This window comes from Aulonocara stuartgranti (assembly GCF_965226115.1).
Source record: "Aulonocara stuartgranti genome assembly, chromosome: 16".
Taxonomy (NCBI): domain Eukaryota; kingdom Metazoa; phylum Chordata; class Actinopteri; order Cichliformes; family Cichlidae; genus Aulonocara; species Aulonocara stuartgranti.
The window spans coordinates 541,211-558,685 of NC_138952.1; the positions used below are offsets into that span (position 1 = coordinate 541,211).

Here is a 17,475-nt window from a genome sequence, read left to right on the forward strand (position 1 = left end):
TTTAAAAACATCATAAATCAATATTATGGACTTAATAAAATTGTCCTGCTGTCTGTTATAGAGGTACCAAGTCCACCTATGAAACTTGGAGTTGCAAATGTTACCAAGGACAGTGTTACTATTGCCTGGACCAGACCAGAATATGATGGCGGAAGCAGAGTCACTGGTTATCTTATTGATGCCCTGGAGAAAGGACAGACCAAATGGGTGAAATGTGCCACTGTGAGGATCTTGACTCACACAATCAAGAGCCTTAGGGAAGGTGCTGAGTACTTTTTCAGAGTCCGTGCTGAGAACCATGCTGGACTTAGTGAACCCAAGGAGATGATCGTTCCAGTTATTGTCAAGGAAATACACGGTATTGTTGCTGTCTTTACTTTAAACTTTTCAGATTACACATATTACATAATGTACATTTCTGACATGCTATGTCTATGTATAATTAATCCTAATTATAATAATTATAATAATCCTAATTTATATAAATGGGCAAGTTTTTAAAAGCTATGGTATTTCCGAAATAATAAACATTATTATTGTTTTACTAAGCTGCCATGTCTTACCACAGTCCTGTGTTATTATTTTTCTTTTCCAACAGAGGCTCCAGAGTTTGACCTAAAGAACTACCCCAAGAATACAGTTTATGTAAGAGCAGGATCCAATCTGACCTTTGAGATTCCATTAACTGGCAGGCCCATGCCAAAGGTCACTGTTTCCAAGAACAATATTGTCATTAAGGGATCCAAGAGGCTGCTGACAGAAGTAACTCCAGATAGTTTAATCATCACCCTAAATGAAAGTGTTTCAGTGGATGCTGGCAAATATGAAATCACAGCCTCAAATGCAGGAGGTACTACCAAGATTTTCATTATCTTCGTTGTGCTGGACAGACCTGGACCTCCTGTTGGTCCAGTTCAGATTGGAGAAGTTGGAGAGACCACAGTGTGTCTGAAATGGACTCCTCCAGAGTACGATGGTGGCAGTCCTGTTACGAATTATGTTGTTCTTAAACGTGAAACCAGCACTCCTGCCTGGGTAGAGGTGTCGACTACCATTGCCAGAAGTGAGATCAAGGTGACTAAGCTGACTAAAGGAGAGGAGTACCAGTTCAGAATTAAGGCTGAGAATCGTTATGGCATCAGTGATCATATTGACAGCAAGCCGGTCATGATAAAGCTTCCATACAGTAAGCCACTTTATCCTGTATCTTCAATTCCAATTCTTCTGTTTTATGAACAAGGCATCTTTGTTAATGTATTCTAACAAGAGTGTGTTCTGTAACAGCTGTGCCTGGACCTCCATCCACACCTTGGGTTAGCTATGTATCTAGAGAGAGTCTCACAGTCTGCTGGAATGAGCCAGTCAATGATGGTGGAAACCCTGTAGTTGGATACCATCTCCAGATGAAAGAGAGGACCAGCATCCTTTGGCAGAAAATCAATAAGACCCCAATCCCAGGAGACCAGTGGCGTGTCACAAACATCTGCCCTGGTCTTATCTATGAATTCAAGGTGGCAGCTGAAAATTCTGCTGGTATTGGAAAAATGAGCAAAACATCAGAAGAAGTGCTTGCTATTGATGCCTGTGGTCAGTATTTTAAGTATTTAATTTTTGCAGTTTTATGCCTTAATTATATGAGCTTACAACTGAAAATCTTTGCAGTTACTTTATTAAACTTTGATCTTTCTCACTTTAATAACACAGAACCCCCGGCAAATGTTCATGTCACCGAAGTCACGAAGAACTCGGTCAGTCTGGCCTGGCAGAGGCCTCCATATGATGGTGGCAGTAAGATTACTGGTTACAGTGTAGAAAGGAGGGAGGCACCCAGCGGCAGATGGGTGAAGGCCAACTTTACAAACATCATTGAGATGGGTTTCACTGTATCTGGACTGACCCAGGATGAGTCTTATGAGTTCAGAGTTTATGCTAAGAATGCAGTTGGGTCTGTCAGCAATCCATCTCTCATTGCTGGACCAGTGACTTGTGTTGATGCATGTGGTGAGCATATAATCCAAAATTATATGGACATTTATTAATTACTTGTAATAATTTTATTTATACACTTGTATAAATGTTTCTCGTCACAGGTGCCCCAGCTATAGACCTTCCTCCAGAGTACCTGGATGTAGTTCAGTACAAAGCTGGAGCTACAGTTAAGCTCAGAGTAGGAATTATTGCCAAGCCTCTACCAACGATTGAGTGGCTCAAGAATGGAAAGGAGCTAGTAACAACCTCCACTGTGTCTGCTGAAAGCACAACGGACTCTTCTGCTGTTCTGATCAAGGATGCAACTCGCAATGACACAGGTTCATATGAGATCAAGATTAAGAATGTTCTGGGGTCAGCATCTGCAACCATCAGAACTGAAATCCTAGGTATTTATAAGTTATTGATTCTCACATTTCCTTACATCTGAATTCCTAACCAGTTTAAATCCAGACTATAAAGCCTCCATCATCTCATCCATCCATGTTATTTAAATTTTTTATCTTTCCTTAGACAAACCTGGACCCCCAGCTGGCATTATTAACTTCAACTCCATCACAGCAGAAAGAATTATGTTCAGCTGGGAACCTGTGCCTGAGTGTGACCAGGGAGGCTCCAAAGTCACCCACTACATTGTTGAAAGACGTGAAACCAGTAGAGTGGTGTGGTCAACAGTTTCTGAAAGGTGTGAACAGACGTACATTACTGTTGGCAAGCTGGTCCGTGGAAATGAGTATGTATTCCGTGTAATGGGTGTTAACAAGTATGGAGTTGGAGAACCACTGGAGTCAGAGTCTGTCATCGCTAAGAATGCCTTTGGTAGGTTTCACTAGAGTGGCATGGAATCCACAGCAGCTATCCTCTGTGTTTCTTCTTCTTTTTAACACATTTTATTTTTATCAGGCTTTTTTGTCATTAACTTCACTGTTATGTGATCTTAACATACCTATTGTCTGTTCTTAAAGTCACTCCTGGGCAGCCTCATACCCCTGAGGTGACCACCATTACAAAGTCCACTATGGTGGTGGAATGGGGCAAACCAGGTGTGGATGGAGGCAGTGCAGTGACAGGCTACTACCTGGAGAGACGAGACAAGAAGAGCTTGCGCTGGATCAGAGTTTATAAAGATCCTGTCACTGACGCCAAACAGACAGTTTATCACTTGACAGAAGGAAATGAATACCAGTATCGTGTGTGTGCCATTAACAAGGCCGGAGAGGGACCGTTTTCTGATGCATCAGACTATTATAAGGCTGCTGACCCAGTTGGTAAGTACACTTAGATTCACAGATTTACCACAAAAGTAATGATTACTAATCTACACTCCACTTAACAAATACATGGTACTTACAGATCCACCAGATGAGCCTTGCAAGTTAAAGGTGGTGGACTCTACCAAGACTTCCATCACTTTGGGCTGGTCCAAGCCAGAATGGGATGGAGGAAGTGAGGTCACAAGTTACATGGTGGAAAAGCTTGTGGAGGGAGAAAAAGAATGGGCTATGATTACCTCCAAAGGAGAGGTTAAAACAACAGAATATGTTGTCCACAATTTAAAACCAAATGTTAACTACTTCTTCAGAGTCTCTGCTGTCAATTGTGCTGGTCGCGGAGAGCCTCTGGAGATGACTGAACCAGTGCAGGCTAAGGACATCCTGGGTAAATTCATTACTTATTGAAAATAAAATAAATCGTGTCTTCAGTGTACAGCATGTGTTTCTTGTTTTGTATTCATGTTGCCCACATATAGTTTCCCCTGTATGACCTTCTATATACTCCCTTCCCAGAGGAGGCCCAGATTGACTCTGATGTTGCCATGAGAACTCACTACATTGTGAAGGCCGGCAAGGATGTTGAGCTGTCTGTTCCATTGAAGGGCAGACCTGCGCCCACTGCCTCTTGGAGCAAGGGAGAAGAATGCATTGACCACGATCCCAAATATGAATTCCACCATTCAGACACAAGCACAGTCCTTGTTATGCGTGAGGTGACCAAGCTTGATACTGGAAAATATACAGTAAAGATAGAGAATGGTGTGGGTGAGCCCAAGACAGTGACTCTGTCTGTCAAAGTCCAAGACACCCCAGCTCAGTGCAGGAACCTGGTCCTGAAGGAGGTGACCCGTGGAAAGGTGACTCTCTGCTGGGAGGCCCCACTTCTTGATGGCGGTGCAGAGATTACTAACTATGTTGTGGAGAAGAGAGACTCATCCAAGAGATCATACTCTATGGTGACAAACAAATGCACAGACACAACATACACCATTGAAGATCTTTCTGAAAAGACATCCTTCTTCTTCCGTGTCTTAGCAGAGAATGAGAATGGTATCGGTGATCCATGTGAAACACATGAACCTGTTAAGGCTACAGAAACTCCAGGCCCAGTCAAGGAGGTTTCAATGAAAGATTCATCAAAGACCTCCATCACTCTCCAGTGGCTTAAACCAGATTACGATGGTGGTAGTATAATCTCTGACTACATTATTGAGAAGAAGGTCAAGAATGAAGATTGGTCATTAGGAGGAACAAGCAGACAGTGTGAGTTTGAGGTAAAGAAACTGAAGGAGCACTCGAACATGTTCTTTAGAGTTGCTGCCAGGAATGAGAAAGGACATGGAGATTTTGTTGAAATTGGACCTATCAAGGTCATTGACTACATTATTACACCAGAGGCAGACCTTACAGAATATCCACATGGTAGCATCAGCATTCGCCTGGGTCACAATGTGCACATTGAACTGCCATACAAAGGCAAACCCAGACCTTCTGTTCTTTGGATGAAGGACAGCCTGCCGCTTAAAGAGAGTGATCAAGTACGCTTCAAGACAACAGAAAACAAAGCCACCCTAATGATTAAGAATGTGAAGAAGGAGAATGAGGGCAAATACACCTTAACCCTTGACAACAAAGTGAACAGGAAATCCTTCCACATCCATGTCATCACACTGGGACCACCATCAAAGCCTGTTGGACCTATCCGACTGGACGAAGTGAGAGCAGAAAGCATTATGATCTCATGGGATGAACCAAATGACTATGGTGGTGGAGACATAACTTGCTACACCGTGGAGAAACGTGATACCTCCCAAAATGACTGGAAGATGGCCTCCTCCAGTGTACAGGATACTCAATTCAAAGTCTCCAACCTTATCAAAGGTGTCCAATACCAGTTTAGAGTGTGTGCTGAAAACAGGTATGGTGTCAGCGAGCCTCTGCTTTCGCAAATGGTTATTGCCAAGCACCAATTCAGACCACCAGGCCCACCAGGCAAGCCGATTGTATACAATGTTACCAACGATGGTATGACCATTCAATGGGAGAAACCTATCTATGATGGTGGCACCCCTATTCAGGGCTATCATGTGGAGAAGAAGGAGAAGAATAGCATTATGTGGCAAAAGGTGAACACTATGTTGATCAAAGAAACAGATCACAGGATTTTGGAGCTCATTGAAGGCCTTGAATACTCCTTTAGAGTCTATGCACAGAATGATGCTGGGTTCAGCCGAATGAGTGATGAGAGCAAACCAATCATGGCCGTCAGTCCAGTTGGTGAGTATTAATTCAGACCATGACATAAATCCCTTTGTTACACTAGAAAAATACAACATGCTGGAAATTTTGCATGTTATGTATAAAATCTGAGAAAAATGTTGTCGGAATAAAAACACTGTGGCAAAGAGTTAAAAGGTGCATTATGCATTTCAGATCCTCCTGGCCAGCCTGATTACACTGATGTGACTAGTGACTCAGTGTCACTGAAATGGGATGCACCCAAACGTGATGGCGGTAGCAAGATTGTTGGATACAATATCGAGAAACGCCAAGGACATGGACGCTGGTTCAAGGCCAACTTGACTGATGTGCACGACTGTCAGTATACCGTCACTGGATTGGCAATAAATGAACGCTATGAGTTTAGGGTCATTGCCAGAAATGCCATGGGTGTTGTCAGTCCTCCATCCAACTCTTCTGGCATGATTGCTGTCAGAAGTGAAAATGGTGAGTAATAGCAGGAAAGAGCTTGGACAGTGTAGATATTGGGGAAGCATTAAATCAGAGTTTAAAGGGTAAATAGTATAGTTGAAGTCCAATGCTTTTGTTTCCCTTGGTTGCTACCCATGTTTTCCTCAGCTCATTTTTCCAAGAATTACCTCTACATAGCTTACTAAAGCTGCCCGCTGTAAACTAATGCCTTTTTTCCCAAACCAGCTCTTCCAAACATTGAGTTTGGCCCAGAGTACTTTGAAGGTTTGACAGTCAAGGCAGGAGACAGCATCAGGCTAAAGGTGACCATCACTGGACGCCCAGTTCCCAAAGTTGTCTGGTTCCGAGAAGGTGTGGAGATTACAAAAAAGATGATGGACATTATTACAGTTCCTGGATCCAGCACCCTCTTTGTCAGGGATGCTGATCGTTCACACTGTGGGCGCTACACTGTGGAAGCTACCAATGGGTCTGGAACCAAAAAGGAAAACATCCTTGTTCAAGTCCAAGGTTTGCATTTTTGAAAGTTTTCTCCCTATACTTCAGTATCAATATTTACCATTCTATTCATTTGTATTCTAACTTAACTTTCTCACAACTATTTGACACAGATACACCTGGCGAGCCTGTTGGACCGATCACTTTCAGTAACATCTCAGAGGGCAAGTGCAGTCTGTCTTGGAACCCACCAGAGAAAGATGGTTGTTCTGAGATTTCACATTACATCATTGAGAAGCGTGAGACAGCCAAGATTTCGTGGGCATTGGTGTCTGATGAATGTAAGGAGTGCACCTTCCACGCAACCAAGCTCATTAAGACTAATGAGTATCAATTCAGGGTCTCTGCTGTTAACAAGTTTGGAGTTGGCAGACCTCTGGAATCCAGTCCCATCATTGCACAGATGCAATACAGTAAGTTGTCATTTTGGAAGGTTTTAAAAATCAACATATGGAAGTTTTCAAATCTATATTACATTTATTTAGTCATTTCCACTCACTATTAAAATTGTTTCCCCAGCCACTCCTGATGCTCCAGGCACTCCTGATGCAACTGAAGTTACAGGAGAGAGCATCACCTTGTCCTGGACTCCTCCAAAATCTGATGGAGGAAGCCCGATTCATTATTACATCCTGGAAAAACGTGAAAAGAAGACTGTCCGGTTCTACAAGGTGATCACCAAGAAGCCTATTACTGACTGTGCACATAGGGTTATCAACCTGACAGAGGATATGGAATACGAGTTCCGTGTTATGGCTGTAAATGATGCTGGTGTTGGAACTCCTAGCAACATCTCTTTACCCATCAAAGCCGCTGAGCCAAAAGATATACCTTGCGCTCCATCAGTGGTCTGTGTTTCGGACTCCACCAGTACCTCCATCAGTTTGGAATGGACCAAGCCTGCTGACGATGGAGGCATGGAGATTCTTGGCTACATAATTGAAATGGTGAAGGGAGAAGAGGTGGAATGGAAGAGAGTAAATGAGGAGCTTGTAACTGAAACAAATTATGTGGTGACAGGTCTGCAGACAGGGGCTGAGTACAAATTCCGTGTTGCAGCTGTCAATCATGTGGGTAGAGGTGAAGACAAGGAAATTCCAGAGCCTGCTCAGGCAGTAGATAGGCTAACAGTGCCACAGGTAGATATTGATGCTGCCTTTAAGCAGACACACATTGTCAAAGCGGGAGGTTCAGTGTGCTTGGGCATCCACTTCAGAGGAAAGCCTATTCCTACTGCCACTTGGGTGAAGGAGGAAGGAGAGCTCAGTGTCATGTCAGAGGTAACAACTACTGATGGTTACAGTTCTCTGAGCATTGAAAACTGCTCTAGAAATGATACTGGCAAATATACTGTAAACCTAGAAAATTCCAGTGGTAGCAAGGCTACTACATTTGTTGTAAAAGTCATGGACACTCCTGGACCTCCAGAGGCTGTTGCCTTCATGGAGGTGACCAGAGGCTCAGTCACACTTATGTGGAAATCTCCTCTTAATGATGGCGGAGCCAGAATCCATCACTATATTGTTGAGAGGCGTGAGGCTAGCCGCCGCACTTGGCAGCAGTCCGGTAGCAAATGCACACAGCACTACCTAAAGATACAGGACCTGCTGGAAGGAGTGCCATACTTCTTCAGAGTCTCAGCCGAGAACCAGCACGGTGTGGGTGAGGCATTTGAGCTGACTGAGCCTGTCATTGCCACTGCAGCACCATCAGCTCCAAAGAGACTGGATATCCTCGACACCACAGACAACTCTGTGTCACTAGGCTGGCTGAAACCAGAGCATGATGGCGGTAGTCGCATTCAGTGTTATGTCATTGAAGCTAGGCCAAAAGGTACAGACAAATGGGTAGTTGTTGGCAACACCAAAAATCTGACCTATGTTGTCGAAAAGCTCAACAAGGGTGATGAATATGACTTCTGTGTGAAGGCTAAGAATGAAGCTGGTTATAGCAAGCCCAAGGAAACTCTGGCTCCTGTGCTGGTCAAAGAGCCTCACATTGAACCTGCTGCTGACCTCAGTGAAATCACCAACCAGCTCATCACATGCAGGTCTGGAAGCACTTTCACCATCGATGTTCCAATCAGTGGCAGACCTGCTCCTAAGACCACCTGGAAGTTGGAGGAAATGAGACTGAAAAACACAGACAGAGTCTCAATCAAAGTTACTAAGGACAGAACCAGTATCTCAGTTAAGGAGGCCATGAGAGGAGATGGTGGGAAATACCATCTGACTCTGGAGAATGTGGCAGGAACCAGAACGTTTACTATTGAAGTTAATGTCACAGGCAGACCCAGTCCTCCAAGTGGACCAATAGAAATCTCATCAATTACTTCTGAGTCCTGTGTTGTTAACTGGCATCCACCAGAAGATGATGGTGGCACTGACATCACCAACTACATCGTAGAGAAGCGTGAATCTGGCTCAACGGCCTGGCAGCTCATCAACTCCAGCGTGAAGCGCACCTCTCTCCACGTCAGTAACCTGACCAAATACATGCAGTACACATTCAGGGTCTCTGCAGAAAACAGATTTGGTGTCAGCAAGTCCACTGAGTCTGAGACTATTGTCGCTGAGCATCCTTACAGTAAGTGTTACTCTATAATGTTACTTTTGAGCTTATGAATTTATAATATTCATTTCCATCCTATTCCATAAGATTCTTATGTTGAACTTGAATAAAACAGCAATACCTAATTTCTGATCACAGCACCTGCAGGTCCACCGACAAAGCCTATAATCTTTAATGTCACTGCTAATACAATGACACTGCAATGGGAGGAGCCCTACCATGATGGTGGAAGCAAGGTGACTGGTTACTGGATTGAGAAGAAGGAAAGGAACAATATCCTGTGGGTGAGGGAGAACAAGATCCCTTGCTTTGAGTGCTCTTACAAGGTGGAAGGTCTGGTGGAAGGCCTGGAATATCAGTTCAGGGTTTATGCCATGAACAGTGCTGGACTGAGCAAAGCTAGTGAGGCCTCAAAGGGAGCAGTTGCTCAAAACCCTGTTGGTGAGTTTAGTATCACACCATGAAGAGTTACTAAATTAATATGTTTTTAGACAAAAATGTCTGACAAACATTGTTGATTTGTTGTTTAGATCCACCGGGTAAGCCTGAAGTCACCAACGTAACAAGGACCACAGTATCCCTGAAGTGGTCGTCTCCACTGTATGACGGTGGCAGTCCAATTGTGGGCTACATCATTGAACGCAAGCCATACACGTTGACTGGCGAGGGCCGCTGGCTGAAGTGTAACTACACCAACGTGACTGACAACTTCTATACTGTTACTGCGCTGGGAGAGGGAGAGCCCTACGAGTTCAGGGTTATTGCCAAGAATGCCAACCAGGTCTTCAGCAGACCCTCTGAGTCCACCGGCTCTGTGCAGTGCAAAACTGACTTTGGTAAGATTTGAGACCATGACACAGTTTCATCAACATGCCACAAAATAAATTCACAGTAAAATGAAACTTGTGTTTTCTGCTAAATCAGTGTAAGCAATCAAACCGAGTCCCCAAAAGTTGATTCTGTTCATCTGGACGTTTTCAGTGGGAGAAACATTTTGTCACTCATCCAGGTGACTCCTTCAGTCTCAGCTGACTGCAGGTTTCCCCAATCTTATAACCAGTACATTTGACTCAGTGGTGCTAGTTTCAGCCATTATGCAAATGTACTGTTTATAAGACAAAACGTTTCTCCTACTGAAAACGTCCAGATGAACAGAATCAACTTTTGGGGATTTACTTACCTGGATGATTGAGCATGCATCAAGACAACCAAACCAAGACCAAAATATTTTCAAGACATGTCAATTCAGTTTAAACAAAGTTTCAAAACCCTGTACTTCATAACCACTTGACAGAGCCTCCAAAGGCCCAGCTTGACAGCAAGCTGCTCTCTGAAACTGTGATGGTCCGGGCTGGTTCAGACCTGGTTCTGGATGCTGCAGTGGGTGGAAGACCTGATCCTAAGGCTTCTTGGTCCAAGGGTAACAGAGAGCTGGACTTGTGTGAAAAGTACCACTTGCAGTATACCCCGACTAGAGCCATGGCCATCATCAAATTCTGTGACAGAGATGACACTGGAAAATACATCCTCACAGTCAGGAACGTAAGTGGAACCAAAACTGCAGAAGTCAATGTCAAAGTGCTTGGTGAGTGGCTTTTTATTTTTAACCATTTATTTTAATGCATTCACAAATTACACTGGACGTGTTCATTTTGAACATCCTAGCATCTAAGCATTCGTACATCTGGCTTTCTTTCAGACACACCTGGAGTTTGTGAGGGCAGCATTGAGATCAGTAAGATAACAGAGGAATCCTGCACTCTGAGCTGGAAGCCTCCTCTTGAAGATGGTGGTGATGACGTCTCTCACTACATTGTGGAGAGGCGTGACACAAACAGACTTAACTGGGTAATAATGCATGCCGAATGCAAGGAACTGACCTGCAACATCACCGGGCTGATGAAAAACACAGAGTACCTGTTCAGGGTGCGGGGAGTCAACAAGTACGGGCCTGGAGTCTATCTCCAGTCAGAGCCCATGGTCGCCAGAAACACCTTTAGTAAGTATAACAGCCACATCCTTATGAAACAATACCTAGTTAGTTACTGACATCATCGTACAATCCGAGCGCTGCTTTTTTAAATGTTACACAAAAAACTACAAGAGAAACCCACAAGTACTGGTAGTACCAATACACATTCATTTCAAGTTTTCAATCAGACTGGTGATCGGTAACCAGATTTTCTTTGTTTGACAAAGACTATCTGTAATACATTTCCTAATTCCTTCACCCACATTAGGTCTGTTTCAGATTTCCAGGATTGAACAGTGTGGGTCAGAAAATGCCCTGGCATCATAAAGTGTGAGATACAGATGCTGTTAAACATTTGGCAAACGAGGCGAGAAGTAATTTAATCTCATATAGTGGGAAAAATACAGTCTGTGAACACTGAATTACATTAGAGTATGCTGACCATTCAAGGTGATAGTTTTGGTATTTTTCAAACTTTTATTCACACTTCACCTCCCAGTCTACCCAGAATACATCTGAAAATGCACCATTCAAGTTTTGCTGGATGGTGTGAAGTTAAAAACCCAGCTTCTTAAAGAAGGACAGTAAATGTCCCGACAGTTTAAGGAGCTGTGTGATGTTTTTGCTGTGCAGTGGAGTCCTAAACAACTATGCCTATGTTGTAACAGGGTGCAGGCTTAAATGTCCACTGTAGTTGTTGGAAAGCACTGAGGAATGCTGAACTGATAACTGAAAAATGTTGAGATACTAGATAGTGCAATCATTTTTATGGTATTAATGCATCCCACCACTGAAAGAGGGAAGTCTGTTTCATTTTCCTGTCCCAGAAGTATTTCTTTTTTCTTACGCTAAACAAAAGTAAATGGAGATACAGAAGCTGTCAGGTTTGTGCCTCCATATAATCAAAAGGTTTTTGATGTATTTTGATTTGCAACAATAGTTACTCTAGATTCTTTGTAAATTAACTCTGCATCACCTGTCATCTCTCCTGCAGCTGTGCCATCTCCTCCTGGTGCTCCAGAGATCCTGGCATCAGGAAAGGACTTTGCCACCATTGAGTGGCTGAAACCAGAGAGCGATGGAGGTAGCCCATTGATCCATTACTTAGTCGAGAGACGTGAGAGAAAGAGTGCTCGCTGGGTGAAGGTGAACAGAGATGGTGCTCACTTAGACACCACGCTGAAAGTGTCCGGTTTGACTGAAGGCAACATCTACCAGTTCAGAGTGACGGCCATCAACAAGGCTGGAGAAAGTGAGCCCAGCGAGGTTTCTCTATATGTTGTCTGCAGAGTGCCAACATGTAAGTCGAGTTTGTTCAGTAACAAAAACTTCCACATTTTTATCCATTTATATTGAATTATCAGTGAATGCATCATGATATCTCTACTATATCTTTTTATGCTGTTCCTTCAGGTACCCCTGCTCCTCCTTCTATTCCTCGTATCACTGACACACACGCTGACAGCATCAGCCTGGCCTGGTCCCGACCCGTAGAGGATGGAGGAGCTGATGTGATTGGCTATATTCTAGAGATGAAGGAAGTGGGAGCAGAAGAATGGAAGAAGGCCCATGAAAAGACCCTGCGTACCACAGAGTATGTAGTAACCGGACTTTCAGCAGGCAAGAAGTACTGCTTCAGAGTGGCCGGCATTAACATTAATGGTACAGGAGACTTCAGTGACCCATGTGCTGAGACCGAGCCAGTGGAGAGAATTGGTAAGTAAAACTTTAGAAAAGCATAAACTTAAATGCATTTGCATTTGATTTTGTTGTGCCATTTCTTCTTCCACTACAGTTTATTTGCAAGTCTTTCCAGATATGGTAACTTTGACATTACTTTATCACCAAGATTACAAACCTATCATTGTCACCTCACACAGAAACTCCTGACTTCGAGCTCCACGATGACCTTAAGAAAACTATCTGCTTGCGGGCCAGTGGCTCCCTTCGCTTATTTGTTCGTGTCACTGGTCGTCCTGCTCCTACAATAACGTGGAGCAAGCCTGGTGTTGACCTCCACAACAGAGGCTTCATTGAGGTCACCAACACTTCCACCACTCTCATTATTGACAAAGTCAACCGCTACGATGCTGGCAGGTACACTCTGGTGGCGGAGAACTCTGCCGGGAAACAGGAAGTCAGCATTTTGGTCAAGGTTTATGGTAGGTTGAATGGATTTTTTTTAATGTGTTACAGAAACTTTTATGAACTGGCCTTTTGAGTAAAGTATGTGCTTTTCTTTAGATACTCCTGGACCAACTGGGCCAATCAAAATGAAGGAACTGACCAAGGAGTCTGCAACCATCTCTTGGGATGCTCCAACTGTGGATGGCGGTGCTCCTGTCAACAATTACATCATTGAGAGGCGTGAAGCGTCCATGAGAGCCTACAAAACAGTCACAGCCAAGTGCAGTAAAACATCTTACAAGATCGATGGCCTGATGGAGGGCATGCTGTATTATTTCCGTGTTCTCCCTGAGAACATCTATGGTATTGGAGAGCCCTGTGAGACACCAGATGTCATCCTGGTTTGCGAGGTGCCTCTGCCACCACAAAAATTGGAAGTGATCGATGTCACCAAGAGCACTGTCACCCTGGGCTGGGAGAAACCGGAACATGATGGTGGCAGCAGACTGATAGGTTATGTCATTGAAGCCTGCAAGTTTGGTACCGACAAATGGATGAAGGTGGCTACATTGAAGCTCACAGACTTTGAGCACACCATTGAGAAGCTGAATGAGAAGGAGCAGTACTTGTTCAGAATCAGAGCCATCAACAGCCGAGGAGCCAGTGAACCCAAAGAACTTGTTGCAGCTGTCACTGTACAGGAACAGAGAGGTAACAAACAAAGCCAACTTGTACTACTTGCAGTTAAAATGTTTTTACAGCTTAAGGCAAAGAAAAATTGACAAAAACTCACAAAGTTGTTGTTCACGTTACACTTTTTCCTAACTATATTTTAATCTCTCCCTTCCAGTAATGCCAGTAGTGGACTTCTCTGGCATTCCTCAGAAGGTTGTCAATGTGCTGGCTGGCAAGACCCTGGATCTGGACCTGCCTATCATCGGCAGACCTCCTCCTGTTTGCTCCTGGTACTTTGGTGACAACAAGATAAAAATCACAGACCGTGTCAAGATCAAGAGTACTGGCAAGTTCACCAAACTGACGATGTCTGACACCACCATCGATGACACTGGTGACTACACCCTGGAGGTGAAGAATGCTGTTGGTGTCATCACTGAGTTCATCAAAGTCGTCATTCTCTGTAAGAAACCAACCCTGATTTAGTATTGCTTATATTTTTGCTACCAAGTCAAGTCTAGCTATTTCTGTATTGGCAGTGGTATAGGTAATATTAACATTTAGCTTTACGTACATTCAGGTGAGTGTAACGTTTAATTTTATGAAACTTTATTTACTAGCTAAACCTGATGAGCCAAAGGGACCCATCAGGTTTGACGAGATTGATGCCACCACCGTCACTTGCAGTTGGGATCCTCCAATCAGAGATGGTGGAGCTCCCATCAGTGGCTATGTGGTGGAGCAGCGTGATGCCCACAGACCTGGTTGGGTGCCTGTCTCTGACTCTGTCAGCCGACCAATGTTTAAATTTGATAACCTGATCGAGGGAGATGAGTATGTCTTCCGTGCAGCTGCTGTGAATCATTACGGCACTGGAGAATTCCTGCAGTCTGAGATTGTCACCTGCAGAAGCATGAAGAGTAAGACCGCTATCATTCCCTTAAATATTATATTTGGTTGATACATATGATGGTAACAGTGGTAACATGTTTTCCCTTCCCTCGTCAGATGTTCCTGGACCACCTGGACGTCCAGTTGTTTTCGATGTTTCTCGTGATGGTATGACTGTGGCTTGGGAGCCGCCAGATGAGGATGGTGGCCTTGAAGTTTCTGGTTACATCATTGAACGGAAAGAAGTCAGGGCTGATAGATGGGTGCGTGCCAACAAGAACCCCGTAACCATGACTAGATACCGGTCTACTGAGCTGATCGAGGGTCTTGAGTACGAACACAGAATCACTGCCATCAATGCCAGAGGACTTAGCAAGCCAAGTCTGCCATCTAAACCAGCAGTGGCAACAGATCCCATTGGTAAGACAACATTTTGATATAAATCTAGAATTTTAGACATATGTGTGTGACATGACTCTTGACATTGAAAGTCACAAAAGAGCAACAGACTACATACTGATATTGTTCTGTTCCCCAACCAGATCCACCTGGCTGTCCTCAGAATCCAAGGATCACTGATACCACAAAGTCCTCTGTGTCACTGGCTTGGAGTCCTCCTGATGATGAGGGAGACGCTAGGGTAGATGGTTACCTGATTGAGATGCAGAAGGTGGGCACTATGGCCTGGATCAAATGCAACACCACACCATCTCTAATTTGTGAGTACACTCTGACCAACATGCCACAAGGAGAGCAGTTCAAATTCCGTGTGATGGCCTGCAATGCTGGTGGCTCTGGAGAGCCCGCTGAAGTGCCTGGAACAGTTACTGTGACTGAGATGCTTGGTAAGAACAAACAGACTTTCTCCAAGATGATGTGTGTACAACTAAAACTAGTACAGAATGGACCTAACTTTTGGTATCAATATTTTCCAGAATCTCCTGAATATGACCTGGAGCTGAAATACAAAGATCTGTACGTGGTCCGCTACGGAGGAGTGCTTAGATTATCTGTACCCATTAAAGGTAAACCTCAGCCAACCTGCAAGTGGTCAAAGGATGGCGGTTTAGTGTCTGCCAGGGCTATGATTGCCTCCACTGAAGATGCCAGTGAGCTTGTAATCAAGGGAGCTGAGAGGAGTGACTCTGGTGTCTATGATCTCCTGCTGGAGAATAAGGTTGGCAAGAAGAAAGTCCAAATCAAGGTGAAGGTCATTGGCAGACCAAGTGCTCCAGAGGGACCAATAGTCTTTGAGGAGATTCAGGCCAACTCTGTCAGGCTGTCCTGGAAGGCACCTATTGATGACGGTGGCTCAGAAATCCTTGGTTATATTGTGGAAAGACGTGAGGCAACCAGAAATGCCTGGTATACTGTAGACTGTAGAGTGACTGAAACTCAGTTGCTTGTTAAGGGCCTGAAGGAGGGAACAGAGTATCACTTCAAGGTCACAGCTGAAAACTCATTTGGTATCAGTGCATCCCTGAAGTCTGAACAGCCACTGGTACCCATGACTCCTCTCTGTAAGTATTCCTTGTTTTGTTTTTTGTTTTTTTCAAACCCTTCAGGCTTGTATTCAGAAACAATTAAAAAATTCCCCATCTTTCAAATCAGGTTCCCCTGAGCCTTCAACTACCCCACCAGAGATTATGGATGTCACCAAGAGCTCAGTGGCACTTGCATGGTCCAGACCAAAGGATGATGGAGGATCTGCTATCACTGGTTACTTTGTTGAGTACAAGGTGGTGTCTGCTGAAACATGGTCCCGTCACGAGGCCAAGATAACCTCCACCATGTTTACTCTACCTGGACTCACCCCAGATACGGACTACCAGTTCCGCATTGTTGCTGTCAATGACATAGGCGAGAGTGAGGCAGGTCCTGTGTCGGACCCAGTCACATGCAAAGATCCATTCGGTGAGTCTCATGTCCTTAAAAGTTTTTGTTAGGTTTGGGGTTTGTTTCTGCCACATGCAAATTTTCAGAAACTAGAAGTGGGTAACTTTCGTCTGGAATTTCACACATTTTGGCATTACATTTTTTTGTGAAAGCTTTTGCATTTAGGTATTCCCGATAAGCACACATTTTAGAAACATGAGGGGGCCTTGAGCTAGCATAAACCCTACCACTAACCCGTGATTGGTCTTTGGCAACCAATGTTAGAAGTGAAATGCACTAGGTCGCTGAGGGATTTTAAACAGATGTGTTTAAATTACATTACATTACAATCTTATGTAAACTTATGTAATCAGTGTAATGAGTTGCAGTTGTACAATCGATTACTTGATCTTGTCAGTATATTGAAGTAGGTAGGTGGGCTCTCTCGCTGTGTTTTAAAAAGAGAAAAAAACATTAAATAGGCTCACCCTTTTCTCTCCTTTCAGACAAGCCCAGTCAACCAGGTGAAATTGACACAGTGAACGTGAGTAACAACAACATAACAATCCGCTGGCAAGCTCCAGAGTGTGATGGTGGAAAGGAGGTCCTGGGCTATTGGGTGGAATACAGGAAGTCCACAGAGAGCACCTGGAAAAAGTGTAACAAGGAGAGACTTAAGGAAAAGGAGTTCACGGCACGTGGACTAGCTGAGGCCACAGAATATGAATTCAGGGTGTTTGCTGAGAATGAGACGGGAATGAGCAGGCCTCGTAGGACTGCCACATGTATCAAAACCAAGCTGACTTGTGAGTACCTAAGAATATATTTATTATTAAATTTATATTTATTTACAGGGATAATACCTAGAAACATTCCTATTTGGCAACTAGT

At 43.9% G+C, this 17,475-nt stretch overlaps 1 protein-coding gene across 1 annotated transcript in view; it reads left to right on the forward strand.

Annotated features, from left to right (window-relative positions):
* LOC309690427 (titin-like) overlaps positions 1-17,475 on the forward strand; it is a 175,415-nt gene that overhangs the window by 147,159 nt on the left and 10,781 nt on the right. Inside the window, 28 exon segments of the mRNA XM_082507460.1 lie at positions 62-358; positions 599-1,186; positions 1,285-1,587; positions 1,705-2,001; positions 2,091-2,378; positions 2,503-2,808; positions 2,955-3,257; positions 3,343-3,648; positions 3,777-5,540; positions 5,697-5,990; positions 6,201-6,485; positions 6,587-6,886; positions 6,993-9,059; positions 9,183-9,485; positions 9,575-9,880; positions 10,339-10,629; positions 10,744-11,043; positions 12,011-12,316; positions 12,430-12,732; positions 12,897-13,178; positions 13,261-13,854; positions 13,994-14,281; positions 14,439-14,738; positions 14,827-15,129; positions 15,252-15,554; positions 15,645-16,229; positions 16,321-16,623; positions 17,091-17,390. Coding sequence (XP_082363586.1) covers positions 62-358; positions 599-1,186; positions 1,285-1,587; positions 1,705-2,001; positions 2,091-2,378; positions 2,503-2,808; positions 2,955-3,257; positions 3,343-3,648; positions 3,777-5,540; positions 5,697-5,990; positions 6,201-6,485; positions 6,587-6,886; positions 6,993-9,059; positions 9,183-9,485; positions 9,575-9,880; positions 10,339-10,629; positions 10,744-11,043; positions 12,011-12,316; positions 12,430-12,732; positions 12,897-13,178; positions 13,261-13,854; positions 13,994-14,281; positions 14,439-14,738; positions 14,827-15,129; positions 15,252-15,554; positions 15,645-16,229; positions 16,321-16,623; positions 17,091-17,390 — 12,465 coding nt within the window.